The sequence below is a fragment of the Aptenodytes patagonicus genome, chromosome 7 (genome assembly GCF_965638725.1).
Source record: "Aptenodytes patagonicus chromosome 7, bAptPat1.pri.cur, whole genome shotgun sequence".
Lineage (NCBI taxonomy): Eukaryota > Metazoa > Chordata > Aves > Sphenisciformes > Spheniscidae > Aptenodytes > Aptenodytes patagonicus.
In genome coordinates this window covers 61866103-61887214 of record NC_134955.1, presented here as the reverse complement: position 1 = coordinate 61887214, position 21112 = coordinate 61866103, and the positions used below count along the sequence as shown (strand labels likewise).

At 41.5% G+C, this 21112-nt stretch overlaps 2 protein-coding genes across 2 annotated transcripts; one reads left to right on the top strand and one right to left on the bottom strand.

Moving 5' to 3' along the window:
* Positions 1-530: 530 nt before the first annotated feature.
* On the bottom strand, positions 531-7785 carry COA8 (cytochrome c oxidase assembly factor 8). The gene is made up of 5 exons (XM_076345549.1): positions 7660-7785; positions 6725-6922; positions 5560-5623; positions 3435-3525; positions 531-791 (listed from the first exon to the last, which is right to left on the bottom strand). The coding sequence occupies exons 1-5, from the start codon at positions 7783-7785 to the stop codon at positions 686-688; spliced, it is 585 nt and encodes a 194-aa protein (XP_076201664.1). The 3' UTR covers positions 531-685.
* A 179-nt stretch (positions 7786-7964) lies between these two features.
* On the top strand, positions 7965-13354 carry BAG5 (BAG cochaperone 5). Its single transcript, XM_076345525.1, has 2 exons — positions 7965-8036; positions 8681-13354. Exon 2 carries the CDS (start codon positions 8709-8711, stop codon positions 10059-10061), a length of 1353 nt encoding a protein of 450 aa, XP_076201640.1. The 5' UTR covers positions 7965-8036; positions 8681-8708; the 3' UTR covers positions 10062-13354.
* The last annotated feature ends 7758 nt before the right edge of the window (positions 13355-21112 follow it).

Here is a 21112-nt window from a genome sequence, read left to right as displayed (position 1 = left end):
TTTATTGCTCAGCAACTAAAATCTTTACCAATCATAGGTTAGAGGAGCTCTTGTCCAAGGGGGACATTTCTTTTAATTAGAACAAAATTATCTAAGATGATCCTATTGCATTAGTAATTTATATGAAATCATATCTTAAATCTTTATTAAAAATAGGAAATAATCACACTGAAAAAGAGGGTTATTCTAAATTGATTGTATATATACTCACAAATCATACTTGTTCCTTCAGCCATGTTGTATTACTTGTGGATGTCTGTCTGGGGCAGTAGCTAACTGCTGCAAAATGAGGCATTTTTGTCTTTATATCCTAATATGGTTGGTGGAGACATCATTCTCTGACCTGAGTTCAGGTACAGCATACCGAATCATACGTTATTTAGGAGCTATGACTCTGTGGTAAAAACATGACAGTTGTGATCCCTTCCATTTAATGTAAACAAGGAACAGCTTTTGACAGTTTTCTCAGTTGTGTTTTGGTTGGGAAGTATTTCAGATATTCTTGGAATAAAAGGTAATCTACACAGTGATTATAAATTAAGACCAATGGCAACTTTTATTTATATAGTTTAACAAACAGATTCAAGCAATTATTACATTAGTCATTCAGATTCTGAACATCACTATAAACAACAAGTTTATAGCAGGCCTAGCTAGTGTTGCATTCTTCATGGAGCTGTGATCACTAATTTCCAACATTTTTCTTTTTCCAACGAAGCCACCTCAGAGCTCTTGCCAGTGCTACTTGTCCCATGAGGAATGTGATAGTAAAGTTACGTTTATACCAATCTCTAGGATTCCAAAGCCAGGAAAAACATCAGCACACAGAACAAGAACAGGAGAAAGGTACACAATTATATTAAAATATCCTTTGGCATTGACAAATGACAATTCAGTAACAACATGGTTTTCCATTCTTTGTGGCAACACTTTTCCTGCCTAATTAGAGTTAAATAACCTATGAAAAGGTCTATGTGAATACCCACATCCATGAACAGATTACATGTAGACTATAGGGTTACAACCATTGGAAGCTTAACTGTAAAAAAGTTAAAGCACGGGTAGTTCTATGACCAATTGTATTTGGAATCAAGTAAGATAAAATAATTGTAACCATATCTCGTGTTTCAGAAGTAAAGCTGATCATCAAGCTATCTAGAAGAATTTCCTGCCAGTGCTGTGCTATGGGTAAGATTTGTTTGTGCATGTATGAAGATGAGTGTGTTGGAAAGGGCATAGTTGGTCACCTATAAAGGGGGGAAAAATAAAGTAAAATGACACTTCAAAGACTAAATATATAACCCAATACAGGAAACCTTAGGTTTCTAACGCAGTACCCTTTAAAGATGATGCCTTTAATATTGCCAAAGTTAGTGTTTATATCTTTAAATAGTTTTTACGCAGCATGCATGACCTTTGGAGCCAATTCAAGATATAGATAAGATAGTCTGTATCAGTCCTTTTTACCCTCCCAGAACTTGCTTCAAATTCTTGCCCATTACAGACTAATTTCATAATTTCTTTCTAGTTTCCAACAAGGATCACTCCCCCATTTTGTAAAACGCTGCACAAGAAGCAATAGAATATGCTTATTGTAGAACTAGCAGGGATTAAACACGGGGATTTAGGTCTTCTCTTGAGATCTCTGTAGGAAACCTTACATGTACACATCTAGCATAAATGTGAGATACTAACCTCTCAGTAAGGACAGTAGCCAAAATCATGCTGACAAGCAGCACTGAGCTACCCCCTCAAATGTCACGTTAAATCAAAATATCATGCTAACATTGCAACTGTTTCTTTTCCCCTTTCATGTCTCACTTCCTATATCCTTCTCAATTTTTTTTTCCTAAACTAGACTGTATTTCCAGTCTAAGTACCCTGAACTAAATATTCATGGCATCTATGCACAGTCATTGCTTCAATTTTAACTAAATTTTAGAACCTGCAACACTTCAGCAGCCACAGTTTTCAGGCCAGCTGCCAACACTGCAAAAGAACATACAGCTGAATGCATAAACAGATTTTTATAAATATGACCCCTCAAAATCAGAATGCCTGTAAAAAGCTCCGCTGCTTTCAGGGCTGTGCAGTTCCACTTTGAAACTACAATGATGCAGCTTACACTACCTGATTTTACAAGGCAGCAACAAGGAAGGTCATGTTTAGGCACAAAGCCTGGACTCTCTTACCGTGAAGACAGGACAGTATCCCGAAGTGACTACAACAATGACATCTGGTGACCAGTTCTAAGATAAACTATTTCCTTTCTCACTCATCAGTTATAGGCAATTTGAACGACAATCCTCTTATTAAAAAGAATTTTTTACTTTCCATCTTTTCATGCTGTTGCTTAGGGTTTTGATGAGGTTCTCGCCCGCCATAGGCAAGACAAGATGTGCATATTTGTTTTAAATATTTGTAACAGTAAAATTGTTCTTACAGTATAGCATGTTACAGTATACGCACAATACATACAAAGAACCCTAAACCACAGTTTGTTATAGATCAGTTATAGTGATGGTAGAATTCTCACTAGGATTACACCGTTAGGAACCCACTAACACTTGACACCTTTGAGCCCGATAATCTTTCAATCCAATACAGAGAAGAAACTGAAGTTGTGGTTTCATATTCAGTGGACAGTGCTACTGTAACTGGATTAAGTACTATCCTCCTCCAGTTTTCCATTCCCTCCTCATTTCTAGCCCTCTACCAAGCGTGCACAGCTACTTGCAGGGTAACGTATGTTTGCAAGTCGTTTTTCAGTTGTTTCAGAGCCCCAATCCAATTTATCAAGTTGTTGTACAAACAGTAACACTGAAACAATGCATTAGATGTTGCAAAGAGGCACGCTGGATGTGGGCTTACCCAGTTGTAGCCTAGGTTCTACACAGGATGAGTTCAGGCGATACTTTACTAATGCTTCACCACACAAAAACCCTCAAACTCAAGGCTAATCACTTTCATTTTTACTATATGCTTGCAAAATAATAAAACCAAGAATTATTCCCATTAAACAATTTTCCTTTGAGATGAATCACATTTACTAGTCCTTATTTAACAGTCAACTAGAATATGTTCTATAGAAATTTCAACTTTTATTTGCATATTTATCAGTTTCAATTAGCAGTATAAAAAGACGCATGACATAAGAAAAAAAAAATTGAGTGCCTGATCTTGTCTCTCTGAATATCAGACATGAGATTCATCTCTCTACTAAATCAACAATAAGCAGCAGCAGAACTCAAATGATAATGCAAATTTCAGTCAAATGCTAATAACAGCATTTAAAAAAAAAATTTCTAAAATGATAGTTTTAGGTGCTGTTTTACCAATTACGGAAAAAAAAAATGTTCAAATTTTAAATTTGATCTTATGCCTTTCACTTAGACTCTCATGCATAATAGCCAACATAAGTACCTTCTACATACCTGTTATACTGCATATGCTTTCTAAAATTTTTACTTAGAAAGTCCTTGTAAAAGTCAGCCATTTCTTCTGCATTCAGTGTTGCTTTTTGACCTGAAAATGAGTTTTGGCATAACAAAGTTAAGATAATTCCCTGGATTAAAACACTGGGTTCAGATGCAGGAGAGCTAGGTCTGACTCCTGGCTCCTACAAGCTTCTTGTGTAACCCTGAACAAGTTAATACGCTTTTATCTTCCAACTTTTTACTTATCTAGGGAGCACAGCAGATTAAAAATACTGATCAGCTTGAAGCTGGCCTAACTCTTAAGCCCTTATTACTTGTGAAAGTGATTATATTTATCAGTTCTTAGATTATTTAGGGAACTAGTGGACCCCTCTGAAAAAGTCCATAGATCTAGGAGTATCTATCCTTTGAGTAAAATTAATCTCTCGCGAGGCTGAAATCTAAACAGCACCAGTAAGAGCACTTAGTAACTTGAGTTTCCCCCCTAAAGCAAGTCAATAAATATAGAAAGAACACTATCCATGACTGACATGATATTTTCAGATGTACATTTTTTCTGTTGCTGTTCATAAATTTCAAGTAACTTATACCAAAGAGTTCTGGGATGTCGGATTTATTAACAATGTAGTAGACAATTATTTTGTGAAGAAGCAAGTACAAAAGATGACTTTGAATATGCCACTTTCATAAGCAGAATATAAGGGGAGATGAATTCTCTCCGCAAAACATGGAGAGAAGGAAAACCTGTGGCTACAGCACAGATGTAGAATCCTGAGAACCAGCAAATATTCTCAACTCTACCAGGTAATTCCTATGCAAACTTTCTGGCACTTTCAATGTTTCTAAAATGAGGGTCAAATTTGAATGTCCCAGGGGACATGGATATGATGAGGGAGATGGAATTGTGATATTCAACTTGTTACTGTTCCAAAATGCATTTTGAAGCTCCTGAGACTGATCACAAAAATGTAAATTATTGATCAGTTCTATTTGTCATTATTTACAAATCTAATATATTACAATGGATTAACATACTATGGGATAAATTTACTCTAAGACTATTTGAAAGCTGCCTACTTAACACCTATAGTTAATTTGTTTCTTCATACTGGTATCAGCAGAACTGACTGTAGATTCACTTATGTAAAAAAGTAAGTTTTGTTCCAACTGTTCGTGTATATTGTTATTACTCTTTTTATATACACACGCAACTGTATTATAGAACAGAGTTAATCAACACATGCAGCCAATATAATTTTATTTCTAAGGGATGTATATGCTTACTATTTTTTCTTTTATTTCTAGGATATAAAAACAAAACACCCCCCCCAAAAAAAACCCAAATGGCAATACAAAAGCAGCATTTTCTAAACAACACAGAACTTAATTAAAATTATTTCTCAACCATGCACTGATCACCAGGATACAAACAGAAGAGAAAAATAATGGTCTGTAATACACAGAACGTCAGAGCAGATGCTTTACTAAACTCAAACAGATCATTATCCTATGAACAAAATGTTCAACCTCATACTACAATGGCCAATTCACTGTTATTATGAAGACAGCCTGTTTTCAGTTTCACATAATGAATTAGAGAGGCAACTATTTTACAGCAACTGTGCTCAGGCAAAGACAGGCAGATAGCAGCTGCTGTCTCCTCGGAAGCAGTCTTATTCTCCCTCAAGGAAAAATACTGTATTCATTGTATATGCTATGAAGCCAAAGAGTGTGAATTTATCCACCCAACCATAACATGCACTTGAGGCAAATGCTCTATATGTTTAGCTCAGCTAGCTCACTGGGTTAGGAGGTATGAAAGGAAAAAGCCCCTTCCTCCTTAGACTGCAGAATGATTATATCACTTGGCTAGGGTTTCAGTGCATTCCCTCCAGCTGCAGGGAAGGAATTGGGGGAAGAACAGTGCAACAAATGATCTGACCCCCACATGCACATCTCCGAAGAGCTCCTCCCCTCTTTTTTTATCATGCTCCTGAAAACACTTCTAAATCCTACCCTCAAGATTTACTTGTGACAGAACACAAAGAGCATAAACTAACAAAATGCAAAGTTAAACAGAACTCAGAATGCATCCTAAACTATAAACAAAGATCTCACTAACCTGTTTCATCTCTCATTTCCAGACCCTTGGCTTTCAGTCTTGAATAAATAAATTCTTCTTTTTCCTAAAACATGTTTTCCCACATTACAATCTGATGTACTCAGTCCTTGAAGTTAACCATTGTTTTTAATCACATAGCAGTGTAGTGCCTAATACCCTCTGAAATAACAAGCAATACTCATTATACTTGGAAACGTCAACAAAACATTTTCCTGAATCCAATGAGTTAGTTAAACCAGTAACTTTGTCACCTAGATCCTGCTACCTGCATGGATCAATTAATTCATGCAAGTGTTCTACTGAAATGTATAAAACTTATTTGCGTAATAAAGTTACAGCTGAGCTCCAGCATTGTTTGACAGGATCCAAACCTTCAGTTTGTAAGGCAAACTGTGAAGATGTGCTGTATTGTATAACTGAGAATTTGAGCATAGTGAAAAACATGCAGCCTTAGAAAATAGAAATTACTTAGATGGAAACAGAATAATTATTTGTACGTAAGTTTTTCAGACTTAAAAAGCAGTTCTATGGAATTAAAAAACAAGCTTCATTTTTCCTCTGAGATCTTTGCAAGTTTTGGGAAGATACGATGATCAAAGATCATCACGAATGATGGTGAATTACTGAACCGTTACTGTTCTTCCAACAAAATTCAGCATCTCCTAACCAATGATGCAATCAGGAAAGAAGACAGACCACGACTGAAAAGTCCCCACTTTTAGCCCTGTTGGGATACACTGCCAGTGAAACAGGGCACATCCCTTATTACCCTTGGTGATTATAACTAATTTTTCCCACTTATGACAGAGCAAGAAGAGCTGCAGAATCATTTGCAACAGCCGCTCTAGTCACAGACAGCTCTTGCATGTAGGGTGGCTACAACTTTGTATTTTCAGTGCAAGATAGGAAAAAGGCAAATATCATTATATGCCACTAAACAGCAATAAAATACGCAGGCTCTTTAGTTTTGTACGCCATTTTAAAGAAATGAATGACAAAAAAGCAATTTCCACGAAGACACCGTGCGTATTAAAAGAAACAGTATCAATTACCGGCCAGTAACAGCGGGCAGAACTGAACCCTACCTCACGGAGTCCAAACCCCCTGATTTCGGGTGGGTGGGCGGGAGGGAGCTGAGCAGCACCGGGTGTTGCAGTGGGCTCACCTGGCGGAAGGCGCAGTTGTGCCGTGCCCAGAAGTGCTGGTCGCAGGCCTGGGCCTCCTGCCGCGCCTCCCGCAGCCGCCGCTCCAGGGGCGACTCCTTGGGGGGCACATAGAAGATGACCGGCCGCAGGTTGGAGTGCTTGTCGGGGGGGCCGATCCAGTCGTTACGGGAGTGTGCAGGGGGGCTGAAACCCAGGCCCTTGAAAATACAGGCAGAATTCATTATGACACGTTAGCAGAGTTTTTGAAGAACATCCCGATTTCAAATAAATTCCAAAACTCCACACAACCTTAAAACATATGAGCACAACAATTATGCACGTTCATTTACCCTGACTGAAAACGACGTGACACATTTAAAATTTACTTTTAGAAATGCACTACGGAGAAGATGCCTTTGACTCTTTTCCAACAGACACGAATCATGATTTTTTTTTTTAAAAGCAACTTTTTTTTTTTCATTTTTGTATCACTAATATTCCACTTCGTTAAAATATCTGATGGCAAGAACTAGGAAATATGTAAGTCTTCCTCAGCGCTGCTTTCTTCGGGCATCCTTGTGAGCACGCACACGCGTGTAGCTTTTCAGGCCGGGTTTAGGAAGAACTGGCTCTAACAGCCCGTAACTTACCGCTCCGTTTGTAAAAGCGTTTTACTTCCCTTGGGCCCCAGCGCCCCGTCCGCACAGCACGGGAAGGCCCGCGTGGCATTTACAAACACCGGGGGTGTTAGAAAATACATAAACAACGAGAGGCCGCGGGAAACACAGGCTTTTATCGGGACGCACCCGCCCAGCGACGCTGAGAGTTACCGCGGGGGCGGCCTCCCCCGCTGCCCCCTCAGGGCTCCGCAGGGGCGGGAGGCCCCGAGGCCTCCCCCGCGGCAGGCCGGCTCCGGGACGCAGGAGGTGCCCCCTCCCCTCCCGCCCGGATTTACCGCGCTCTCCCGCCGCTCCCCGCGCTCAGCCGTGGGGCTGCCGCCGGCTGAGGAGGAGGAGAGGAGGCGGCGGTGGCAGCAGCAGCAGCCGCCGCCGCCTGCCCGCAGCGCCCGGGTCGCCGCCATCGCCCGCCTCCTGCCGACGACTGGCGCTTTACGGCGGTGTCGCAAAGGCAAGGCCGTCCGGAGCGCGGCGCTGCGGTCGGGGGCGGCGCTGGGGAAGAGGCCGCGTCCCTCGGCCGCGCCGTTCCCGCCTCCGCCGTTCCCGCCTCCGCCGCCGCCCGGCCGCGGGGCGGGGCTGCTGGGGTTCGCTGCCGCTCGGCCCGTGGCGCAGCGCCGGGCCGGGCAACGGGTCCCTCGGCCGGGGCGGCCGGCGGGTGAGGCGGCCGGGGCAGGGCGGGCGGGGGGCCGGGAGGGAGCGTTACGGGCGGGGGCGCTGAGGGGGTTTGCTGCGGGGGCGGGGGGAGGTGGGTGGGGACGAGCCTCTCCTCAGGTGCCTCCGCGCTCCCCCAGGGTGGCCCGTTCGCCGGGCCCCATCGCCGGGGCGGGAGGTTGCTGCCGTGCAGGGGCCTGGAGGGGGCCGCCGGGGGTGCCGGGTGCTGAGGGGGGAGCGTCGGCCGTGGGGCCTTTGCGGGGGAGGGCAGCCCTGCCCTGGGCTTGTGGCACCCCACGGGCGGTCGGGTTTTGCTGCTGTTTTTCCCCTGGGCTGCGGGTGTCCGGTTTGTTCTGCGATGCCTTCGGCTGCAGAGCAGGTGGGGAAGGGAGGGCTGGAGGTTGTGGGTAAGCGCTAAGAGCTGGTCGTGTGGTAACTAAAGCATCACCCTTGTAGCCCGGGCGGGAGAAAGAGGTGTGAAACAATAGAGGAATGGCTATGAAATATCAGCCAAGTGGTTTATTCCTATTGCTAGTGATATTTTAAATAGCTGTAATGCTGAAGTGCTTCAGGATGTTATGAAAGTTGTGACATGTGCTTGCATAGCACTTTTATTAATCGCAAGTCTTGTTCTCACTTTTCTTGTAGTTCATCTAAAACTGGACGAAAGAAGAGAATGGATATGGGTAACCAACACCCATCCATAAAACGGTTGCATGAAATACAGAAAGCAGTCAAAGAGATTGAACAGCAAGTGGTTGTCTTCAGCGGTCTGTCTACTGATCGAGATTACAAGACATTAGAAAGGAGTCTTACTAAACAGCTTTTTGAAATAGATTCTGTAGACACCGAAGGAAAGGGGGATATTCAGCAAGCCAGAAAGCGCGCTGCTCAGGAAACAGAGAGGCTGCTAAAGGAACTGGAACAAAATGCAAACCATCCGCGCAGGCTGGAAATAGAGGCTATATTCAAGGAGGCACAGTCACTCGTGGAACGTGAGATTACACCTTTTTACAAAGGAGGTAACTGTATAAGTGATGAATTTGAAGAAGGTATTCAGGACATTGTACTGAGGCTTACCCAGGTGAAAACCGGAGGGAAAGTTTCTTTACGCAAAGCAAGATATCGCACTCTGACAAAAGTATGTGCTGTTCAGGAGATTATAGAAAGCTGTGTAAAGCAGCAGCTGTCCCTGCCACTCTCTAATGATGCGCATCCTTCTGTCTCCAAAATTAACTCTGTAATGTGTGATGTGAACAAAGCAAGAGGAACTCTTATTGCGCTTCTAATGGGAGTGAGTAGTAATGATACCTGCAGGCATCTATCCTGCGTGCTTACAGGCCTCATTGCCGATTTGGATGCTTTAGATGTCTGTGGTCGCACGGAAATAAGGAATTACAGAAAGGAAGCAGTGGAAGAGATCAATAAATTGCAGAAATACCTGGACTTGGAAGAAGAAGCGAATTCTACTCATGCTTATGATTTGGCACAAAATCAGTCCATTCTAAAAATAGAAGAGATCCGCAAGAAAATGAAGGAAGTTAATTCTTTACTTTTAAAAACAGAGAATGCTTCCGATTTGTATTTGGGATCCAAAGCAGAACTGCAGGGATTAATTGCCCACTTAGATGAGGTGAGTCCAGGAAAAAACCCCTGTATTAGAGAAGCCAGGAGAAGAGCAGTAATAGAAGTTCAAACTCTTATAACATATATTGATTTGAAAGAAGCACTTGAAAAAAGGCAAATGTATCCTGAGCAAACTGCTGCCGAACATCAGTCTCATAGAGCAGTTTGGACTGTTCTTGGAAACTTGTCTCAAATTCAGCAGGAGGTGATTTCATTTGATGGAAACAGAACGGATAAAAATTACATGAGATTGGAAGAACTTCTTACGAAACAACTTCTAGCACTTGATGCTGTTGATCCACAAGGTGACGAGCGGTGTAAGGCTGCCAGAAAGCAAGCAGTAAAGCTTGCGCAGAATATTCTTTACTATCTGGACATGAAAACAGATGAATGGGAGTACTGAAACAGCCACGGCCTAACCTAGAAGAACATTTTTTCTTTTGGCACTTTCTGCAGATCATTGGCAGCACATAATAAAAGTGGTGTGTTCTGTGCTTGCTTAAATCATGGAGATTGCATAAGCAGTTGACTTGGCTATATGTCTGCTATCCCACGCAGTCACCCACTTGCCATGGCAACTGTCAGTACACCATCAGCAATTCTGGTCATTGCTATAAGCAAAGAAGTGCGATTCTCTGAAGGAATAGCTTAATACTTGATCAAATGGCTTCTTTTTCTTCTGTTTTTAATAACCTTGTGCAATGTTCAGTGAGCATATTTTTCAAAGGTGCAGAAACGACTTTATGGTACAATACTGGCAAAACTATTTAAAGAAGACTGGACGTGAAAATTAGTGTTCAAGCATGAGGCTCCATCCAGCAACTTCACAGCAGTCTCGATGTACTCTTAATGTGCTGTTACGGCAGAAAGTTTTAAGGGCAAAAAACCTGCTGGCTTTTGGATTGTACTTGATTTATTCCATCCATCACACCTTTCTGGGTGTTTAGATTTCTCAGTTAATGGAGCTATAACACCAACTGCAAATTAGCATTTACAAAAGCAAAGCCAATTATGTCTATTTTTTTTAATACCTGAGCCCTTTGATTTGCAAAAACAGGTCTTTTGTTGGTGGAAACTCTTTCGAATTATTGCTTTAAGGTACTGAGAATTGAAGAGGAAAATCTGTACATACATACTGACCACGTAAATGGGATTTCGAGGGTTTCACACTGCCATCCATAAACCCCTGAAAACTGCACTGAACTTTATTTAGTGTCTGCTTAGGTGTCTTTTTAAACTCTGTTGTTCAATCTGGTTTTGATTTGTCTTTTCACATTCGGTGAAAATGGAAACAGAATTCACTTTGAAGTGAACGAGCATTTTGGAATTATTTTTGTAAAATTAGGTAGCTAGCTATAAAGATGTCCCTAATGATGTAAATGTGTGTTACATATTTCATACTGGTCAGGTGCGGCTTCCAGCATGTCTTGGAAAAGACTTGTGGCAAATGTCTCTCCTTGCAGCTCATCACTTAATTGTTTTAGTAACTTCGTAAATAAGCTTGCTTCTACTATTGTATGCACCTACCTTTTTGTTTGTGGCTGCTAGTGCCAATCACATTTCTACTATAGCATGGTTTTTAGCATTTTTTTGAGAGCATGGCATTAAAGTGAATTAATTATAAAAATATATTTAATTATGGCTACTTTGCACTTAGCTCTTTCATGTTGAATTAATGAATTATTGTTCTATAGATGATGCTTTGCACCACTTTAAGGAGTAAAAACCATTTTGGATGTTAAAATAAATATTTTTAGATCTATTTTTGACTGATGAGAGAAGACAATACTGTCTGTGAGAGACAAGTGCCTTTATGACACCACTAACTTGTACCGTCATATGTAGATACAGGAACTGTTTACCGGCAGCTTGATACACTTGTAATCTCTGCAAACTGGATTTCTCACATATATCTAATTCTACTATAATATACGTCAAATTAACATGATATGATAAGTGACAATTGTTCTATAGAGTCGTGAGAAGGAGTATCAAATTTGGGAAATACGGATTCTGCTTAAAAATGAATGCATTGATGTGGAGATGGGGGACTTTGGGCAGGTCTTCTGTGCCTATTGCTACAAGAAGGAGAGAATATGTTTGCTCCATAACGTCCTTTGAGATGTTGATGAAAGGCTATGTAACGTCAGTGTGAATATATTTTGTTTGTGATCGTGCCGGTGATTGCTTTGCAATTTTACTTGCCAAAAACGATCTATTTTTTCAATTAAGTACAGTGCCTAAAGCACAATTTGGCAATGACAGAATGTTTGTTGGAGGATTCTCTCTGCTCCTTCAGAGCTACGACCCTGCTGAATTTACCTCTCCTTACCTCAAAAAAATAATCTCCCCTACTTAAAATTCCAATCTATATTTATATATTACATGGCTAACACGGAATATTAATAATATTATACACCTGAATTATTCATTTCAAGCTTTGTACATGTTTGAGCTGCAACTTCTGATTTGCACTTACTTTTTTAGGAAATAGAAGAATTTGGTAGCATAATGATACTACTCACTTTTCTTTAGTATTACTGTCAGGTCCGCAGTGGTTACTTGTAGGTTGTTTAACAATTTAGTGTCCGTGTTCTTTGGAGGTTACGTGTAGCTTTATAAATGTTTGAACCTCTTACGTAAAAATAAGTATAGTTTTCAGATCTGTTCTATTTTAAATTTGTATGTCGTTTAGCTTTTCTGAATGAATTGTTACACCTGCATCTCTAAGAAGGCAAATGTGTAAGGTTAGTGCAATTTTGACTGAGTAGAGTTCAGTAGCAAGATATTATGTGGATTAAGCTTTTTTCCATTGTTCTGTAATCTAATAAATTGACTATTTAAATTTTATGGTAAAATCCTCATCTGGAATGGGATTAATTCACAGTTTTTGCATGAATGAAAATAATAAACTAAATATGCTTAACCAAAAAAATAATGCACAGATTTATCAAAATCTTGCTTTTGTGCTGAAGAATGTAATTTCTCTGGTTTTTATATCCAAAGATTGAGGGGGACGCAACTTTTCTTTCTGATACGGCAGGCTAAAATAATCAGCAAAATGTAAATGGACCAAATTGCAAAAGCCTGCATTTTAGTACTATACTGAAATATAATAACTTTTCTGTGTGCTGTGTAATCTACCTTAGAGCAAAATAAATGATTGAATATTTGGGGGAGAGGTACTCCTACATCATGATTCCTGTTTGTTAATTGTATTTCTTTTCAAGCTAGTTCTCTTTAGTTATTTCGGTGTTTATTTTTGTTGTTTACCACTCAAAGTGGTTATTCTATGTTACCAGTTTGGAGGAGGTTTTTGTTAAGTATGGTTCCTACTTTTTCAATTTAACAGAAAGTAGTGTACGTGCTCCTTATGGTGTATATGTCTTGATTTATTGCTGTGTAGGATACGGCATTTGTATATACAAATTCAAGATTAAATACTGCAGTGTTACATTCTTGATTATTAATAAAAATACATTACCACCGTTTACTAGGTATTCATTTGAATGTTATGCCCTGCTGCCTTTCTCTATTTATTTTTGAATGTGAGTTATCGGAATGTAAATGATTTTTGTCTTAGAAAAAGTGTTTTTATTAAACATACAGACATAAAGCTCTCTTTTTTTTCCTCCTTCTTTAAAAGTTTGCTTTTTCACTGCTGTATTTATGACAATAAAGTTCTCTGCGTGGAAACCACTCCTACCTCTACTTGCTAAATCTGGTGCCTTTTGGTTTTCTCTGCATTCAGCCTTGCATTACAATCATTACATGAGTTGTTGCTTGCATTCTTTCTTCAGCGATAGCTTTGCATACTCCTGGGCTTCAGCTGGATGATCGCTGCAAAAATGCTTGTGGCTGTAGAAGATCTTGCCACTTTTCTGTTGAAGGATGCTGCCTTAACAGATGAGCTTGCAAAACTGGTGGTATGAAGTCTCTTCACGTGCAAAGTCAATGTGAATTAAAGAACCTTTAGTAAGGGTTAAGCTAATGTGTTTTTTAAACTGTGTAGATGAGGCATGTTCACATGATTGTTCTGATGGCTCAGTATGTTTTCTCAAGATGCAGTGAGCCAAGTTACCAGCTCATTGCTGATGGAAATCGGAAATTCTATTTCTGACCAGAAAGCCGCTGGCTTTGTGCAGTTTCTGCTGCTTGGCCAACTCCTATGAGCTGATTTAATCCAATAAAATGGGAGAAAACAAATTTAACAAAAACGGAGGAGGGAGTTTTCTGTGGGTTTAGTGAGTCAAATTGCCTCGTAGAAAAGCTTCATGTGGGCCAGAGCTACTGCAAAATGAATGGGTGGGTCATGCGGCCATGGGTTAGGGAACAAATTTTAAGATTTTCATTAGCAATAAGTCATAAGATCAACCTTCTGCGTAGTTAAATTTCTGGAGGAGAAAAGGAGAGAAGGTGGCACTATCAACTCCTACAGACAAGTAGGAATTTGCTGCTTTAGTAATGCTATGATGAAGGCAATACAAATAAATCGTGTATGGAAAATAAACCAGTTGCTTTCAATTGCTCTTTTGTGTTACGTAGTAAGTGCTCATGCAATAAAAAGCACAAGTGGTCATGTCGAAGTACTATACACAATCTGGAAAAGTCTTACCCAGAATACATTGGATAAGAATAAGGTTTGTAAAGGTTGAATGTTCCTATAGGTAACAATTCACTGTATCTTCTTTCTCTCCCTTTTAACAATATAGCTTATTTGAAGGAAATACAGTCTTCAAAGACCAGTAAATCATCTGGGCAATGGCCCTAGATGTTGCTCAGCTAGCTGCTGACCTGTTTGTCTTGATCAGCTGTTTACTCGTCAAAGGAGAGAATTTGCCTCGCTGAGAATTTTTTTGTGTGTGTTTGGGACAGGCAGATTTTGGTGCCTGAAATGGTTTAACTGGAAAAACTCATGTGTTTTATTTCCATATAGGCATATCCTCTCCTTTGGAGAATTCTCAGCTGAGAACTTGAAGGAGTAGAAGGACTTCAGTAGTGAACTTATGGATCGAAGGCCTGGGGGTTTAAGTTGGCTGCCAGCAGGAGACATTTAAATGGCAGGATCTGGGAAAACATTTCTGCTAGAGGAAGCTGCCAGCAGAGACATGACCAAAGGTTCAGAGCTGATGTTTTGAGCGAGCTCTCTGCCTGTTTCCCTGTTGCTTATGAGCTCTCATTGAGAAAGTGGATTCTTGGGGGAATATTCACTGAAATACTGCCAGGCTTTTGTTTTAGATCAAACTGAGAAATTGTGTTTAAAGCTTTTGCTGAGCCACAGTGGGGCATGTACTAGTTGTTGACTGGTTTGCGTATCATTCTGTTCTGCTATGTGAAACAGTAATGTACATAATGCTTTCAGTTATATTAGTAGGCATGTCCATGTCAGCTGAAAGCTGGTCCTTAACTGAGGAAGCTGAGGATGAGGTGTGCTCTTGTTGAAGGCTTTGCGCAACGCTTATCCTTTCTCTCTGCAGCATTCAGTTCTGGGGACTGCCAAACAGATGAATGCATGAGTTGCACTGCTTGTCAGTTCAAAAACAATGAGGACCCTTTCTAAGTCTGCAGACTCTTCCTACAGGACATAAATTGTAGCAGTTTGCCATTAGAAATGGAAAAGTACAATGAGTTTCTTAATTGGGCCATTTCTCCTCAATTAGTCTTGCCAGACAAACTTCTGCACCACGGGAGTTCCTTGTGAAACCTGTATTTCAGGCAGCTAATCAAAAGCATCTCATGAAGGAAGAAACACAATGATGCAGTGCGATGTCCTTATTATAGTCCCGTCTTATTTAGCTCCCCAATTGTATCGACTCTGGAACAGATACACAAAACCAAATCTGTGATCATGACCACCAAGAGGTCTATAAGCCAAATCAAAAACCCAAAGAAGCAGAGAGGCAAGAAAGGCTGGAGGAAAACAAAACAAAAACCTGGTAAAGTTGTCAGGCAGTTGTTTGACCGACTTCTTTTAGTTTTACAACATAAGAAAAGCAAGAAAAGCAAAGTTCCCTTTTGCCTTGTTGCAGTTATACCTAGTCTGCACCCTGCAGTTCAACATTGTTTTCCACTCTAAGTCACCCTAAATGCTTCTCCCAGGCACAGTCCAACCTCTAGCTGATGGGGGTTAGCCTTGGTGCACCCTTGGGCAAGACGGTGCCACCCATCTCTAGGTAGGCTGTAATTACCCTCATTCTCTCTGAAATGTGTGGTCATGGCAACTCTTAGTGTGCGCTTGGAATATCAGTATGGCTTGCAGGAGACAGTGTGCAACATGAAGGCTATATCCTGTAGTAAACTGATAATTGGAAGGTATAGTATAGTAACTGGTAGCAAGTCTGAGTAAGATATCATTCGTGTAATTGTTTATGCTGAATTTCTTAGGTTTTTTAAAGAAAATTCTTCATAACATTGTTTTATTCAAATCAATCTGTAGCCTATGATCGAATGCCTACTTCTTACCTTCCAGGTGCCTCATGTTAATACCGCATGAAAAGGAGGTTTGAAGTGCTCCACCGTCTATAGATATTAATGAATGGCCTCTGCTCACTTTCAGACATCTAGTAACAGCCAGGTTTTCCAGAATATTCATCATCCCAAAGTTCCCACTGCGACAAGTAAGGCCATGTTTTGAAAAGGAGCCCATCCATAGACCCACGCACCCTGTCATTTCTTGTCACAGACAACCATGGGATCATTCTTGCAGCTAATCAAGCTGCAACTTAAAATGGTTTTGCCTCATTCCTCCAGAGAAAGGTTGTTCCAAAGCATCATTGCTGCGAGGATTGAGTAACCTTCTAATTTCCAGCACAAACATATTCATGAGAAGCTTTTCTTCTCCGCTGGCGTATAGTCTAGAATATATTTATAGGCCACAGCTGAATTGCCTCTCGGCTCCTGTTTTGCTTGGCTAACGAGCAAATACACCCAAACAGGCTGAGCTGCTTTGAAAATCTCTACTCTCTGAATCCAAAGCAAATCCTTAATAGTCTTTTTCAAAATTTTCAGGAGTTTTTCCACTTCTGAACACATCTAAGGCTAAAACTTCCAACCTGAAGTAGGAGTCAGTACAGGTACGTTGTTTGATCATAGAATCATAGAATCATTAAGGTTGGAAGAGACCTCTGAGATCATCGAGTCCAACTGTCAACCCAACACCACCATGTCCACTAAACCATGTCCCTAAGCACCTCATCTACATGTCTTTTAAATACCTCCAGGGATGGGGACTCAACCACTTCCCTGGGCAGCCTGTTCCAATGTTTAACCACTCTTTCAGGAAAGAAATTTTTCCTCATGTCCAATCTAAACTTCCCCTGGCACAACTTGAGGCCATTTCCTCTTGTCCTATCGCTTGTTACTTGGGAGAAGAGACCGACCCCCACCTCGCTACAACCTCCTTTCAGGTAGTTGTAGAGAGCGATGAGGTCTCCCCTCAGCCTCCTTTTCTGCAGGCTAAACAACCCCAGTTCCCTCAGCCGCTCCTCAGAAGACTTGTTCTCCAGACCCTTCACCAGCCTTGTTGCCCTTCTCTGGACACGCTCCAGCACCTCGACGTCCTTCTTGTAGTGAGGGGCCCAAAACTGAACACAGTATTCGAGGTGCGGCCTCACCAGGGCCGAGTACAGGGGCACGATCACTTCCCTACTCCTGCTGGCCACACTATTTCTGATGCAGGCCAGGATGCCATTGGCCTTCTTGGCCGCCTGGGCACACTGCCGGCTCATGTTCAGCCGGCTGTCGACCAACACCCCCAGGTCCTTCTCTGCCAGGCAGCTTTCCAGGCACTCTTCCCCAAGCCTGTAGCGCTGCATGGGGTTGTTGTGGCCGAAGTGCAGGACCCGGCACTTGTCCTTGTTGAACCTCATACAGTTGGCCTGGGCCCATCGATCCAGCCTGTCCAGGTCCCTCTGCAGAGCCTTCCTACCCTCGAGCAGATCAACACTCCCACCCAACAAATGATGCATTGTTTCAAAGGATGTCTAAAACAATGAATATCACATTTGTAGCAATGCAATTGTAAAAAACTGAACTATGTATTTTTAGTACTTTCTTCATGGCATCGTCTTCGTGCCCAGCCTGCTTTGCTGTTCGGATATTCTAGCAATTGACAATTTTGCGTGACCTGCAGAAAAGGGGTGGAAGTATTTTCAACCTCTGCTGAGTTTTTTGCATCGACAGTAGGTGTGTTGTTTGAAGGAACCACGTGTGAGTGGTTTTTAGATCAGAAGCTAGCACTGATCATTTCATTTGGCTGGAAGCATGAGTTTATTTAGGCAAGTCTAGTAGTATCTGAACTAGATTAAAAGCTTCTCCAGGGAGAGTTGACCCCAATTCATGACAAAGAAAGACCTTTGAAATCATCAGTTAAAACAGGAGACTGCTTATGAAGTGTGGCCTTAGTGTAGAAGGACGATTTACATTGATAGAATGTATATATGTGCTTTCAAATTATTAGGAGTACTAAATTCTTAAGAAAAAAATATTTAATAACCTACAAAACATCACGCTGAACATACATACACAAGCGAACATTCATATGGGGTGTGTGCTGTGGTTTCCAACCTTCTCCAAATTCTAAACTCAAAAAAATATATACGGCAGATTAAAATCTACTGACAACGGTTGTCTTTTGGGAGCTTCTAAAAGTATGCCAAGGATCACTGGGAGTCTGCAGAATACTAGTTGTAAGGTGGCTCCCTGCAAGGTTTAAGTAAGTTTACAAGGGCAAATAATCTTAAAAAATCCACAAAAAAAAAAAAATTACTGAAATACAGTGAAGCCAGCGGCTGCTTTGGGAAGCCTCAGAACAGCCTAATTCCAACTCAGTGTTTTGGAACATTTCGCAGCATCCCTGTTTTCAGAGCAGAAGCCAATTTACTGTCTCTTCTATTTCTACAGAGCTATTGTGTTTCTGACATATTATGTCCCTGTCTTTCGTTATAACCATCTAATTCAGTTTTGTGGCAAATTTCTTCATTTCTGTTTCTGGTCCATCTTGTTCTTCCTGTCGTGGTTTAACCCCAGCCAGCAACTAAGCCCCACACAGCCGCTCGCTCACTCCCCTCCGGTGGGATGGGGGAGAGAATCAGAAGGGTGAAAGTGAGAAAACTCGTGGGTTGAGATAAAGACAGTTTAATCGGTAAAGCAGAAGCCGTGCGCGCAAGCAAAGCAAAACAAGGAATTCATTCACTACTTCCCATCGGCAGGCAGGTGTTCAGCCATCTCCAGGAAAGCAGGGCTCTAACAGTTACTTGGGAAGACAAATGCCATCACTCTGAACGTCCTCCCCTTCCTCCTTCTTCCCCCAGCTTTATATGCTGAGCATGACGTCATATGGTGTGGAATATCCCTTTGGTCAGTTGGGGTCAGCTGTCCCAGCTGTGTCCCCTCCCAGCTTCTTGTGCACCCCCAGCCTACTTGCTGGTGGGGTGGGGTGAGGAGCAGGAAAGGCCTTGACTGTGTGTAAGCACTGCTCAGCAGTGACTAAAACATCTCTGAATTACCAACACTGTTTTCAGCACAAATCCAAAACATAGTCTCATACTAGCTACTGTGAAGAAAATTAACTCTATCCCAGCCAAAACCAGCACATTTCCCAAGCACAAGTTGCTCCCTAAGTTACTAATTCTTCTGTGGACACCGTTTCTACCACTTCACCAATGGCTGACTTCTTTCTCCGTCCTGGTAGAAACCTTACAGCTTACGTTCAGGATGCATTTGTTAGTTGAGGTTTCTGGCAAAGGTCAAGTTTACTCACTTGGTCAGACCTGGAGACCCCGAAAAAATACATGCACACCACATGAATTCCTGTGTCGTGGATCTCTGGGACCAAGGCTCTGGTAATTATGAAGAAACTGTTTAAACTAAGATACAAGACAGCTGGGAGGGCTTTTATGAGCTTCATTCCTGGTACAGAAAAAGAGGACATTAGGAAGTTGTAACAACTGATAAGAAAACTTGAGAGGGTAGACGAACAGCCAACACAGTGACTAAAAAATACTACTTCTGATATACTCAACTGATGGAAGGAGTTGGGGGACAAGATGGAGAATGGGATGGGGTGCTGGGAGCCAGCATGACAGCAGGGCAGGGCAGGTCCAGTGACAATATCCAGGCTCCACCAGGAGTCAGATAGCCAGACAAGTCTGGTGATGAGTCAGGTCTGAGGTTAAGCCGGGAACTCAGCCAGGGGGTTGGGGTCAGGGCCCCAATCAGTGAGTCCAAATAATCAAGGATGATAATAGTCAAAGATGACAATGTTTGAGACAGGTTTTGCTGAGCAGTTAGGCATCACTGAAGGGTTGGTAACAGCAAATAATCAGGGATTGAGTCAGCACAAGAATGAACCATGGGAAATCTGTTCTTGATCTCAACTCATAAGGCTGCATTCCTATAAATTCAGAGAGCTATTCAGCAAAGTCAGTTACTGAGTATCTCAAGGATCTGAGCATGGAAAAGGTCTGGACTTTCAGTAACTACGCAATTTCTGATCATATGATACAACAACAGCCACACACCAGCACATCCACCAGTTCATGATGCAATTGCATTCCCACTTGCTTACTATGGGATGATGCTATATAGAATGATGCTATATGACTGAAGACTAGCAGATGCAATATTTATATTTAATTTAATTTTATTTAATTTATATTTAATGCAGGGTCAATTGATCTTGACTCACAGAAGCTGCACAGAACTTCACATGGAAATTTGAGTGGTCACTGCAGTATCGCTTTCAGTTTTGGCACTACCTCACGGAGAGCTTTCTGGAGTATTTTTACACAGCTATCTCTATGGTATGGCCACAAAGAAGGTGAAGATGTTCCTACAATGCACCAGAGACGATATCTCCAGCACAGAAAAGGAAGCATTACTGTCATTGCACAGGGCAGCAGGGAAACCCTCTTCGAAACATCATATGCGCCTCTGGTCACTCCCACTCAGGGAAGCTTAATGACTACGAGAGGTGCAGAACAGACCAGGAGAATGAAGGACCTGCTTTAGTGGAAGGCATTAAAAGAGCTGGGGTTTGTAGCCCAGCAAAATGAAAGCTGAGAAAAACCATGATTGCTCTCTCTGAATAGCAGGGTAAGTATCAAAGATGAAAAAGCAATTACTTAAGCTAATGGATGGTATGGGCAGAAATACAAGCGGATAGAAATTAGCCAGGCTGGAAATGAGAAGAAGAGACAATTTCTGAAGGAAGCTATATGAGATGTTGCCTTGACTTGATTACCCCAAAGATACCTTGGAGTCCCTGAGTATCTTCATTCTTAAGTCTTCTGCGGATGTGCTAGTACATGTCATGTATTTCTACTCAGCTTACTCTCCTTTGGAAATTAATGCACCATCCACTTTAGAGTAGCTGTAAGGTTCTATTAAATTCTTACAGACAAGCAGCCATGCTATGATGGTAATGTGGCTAAGTAAAGCCCTCAGAGTGCCTTC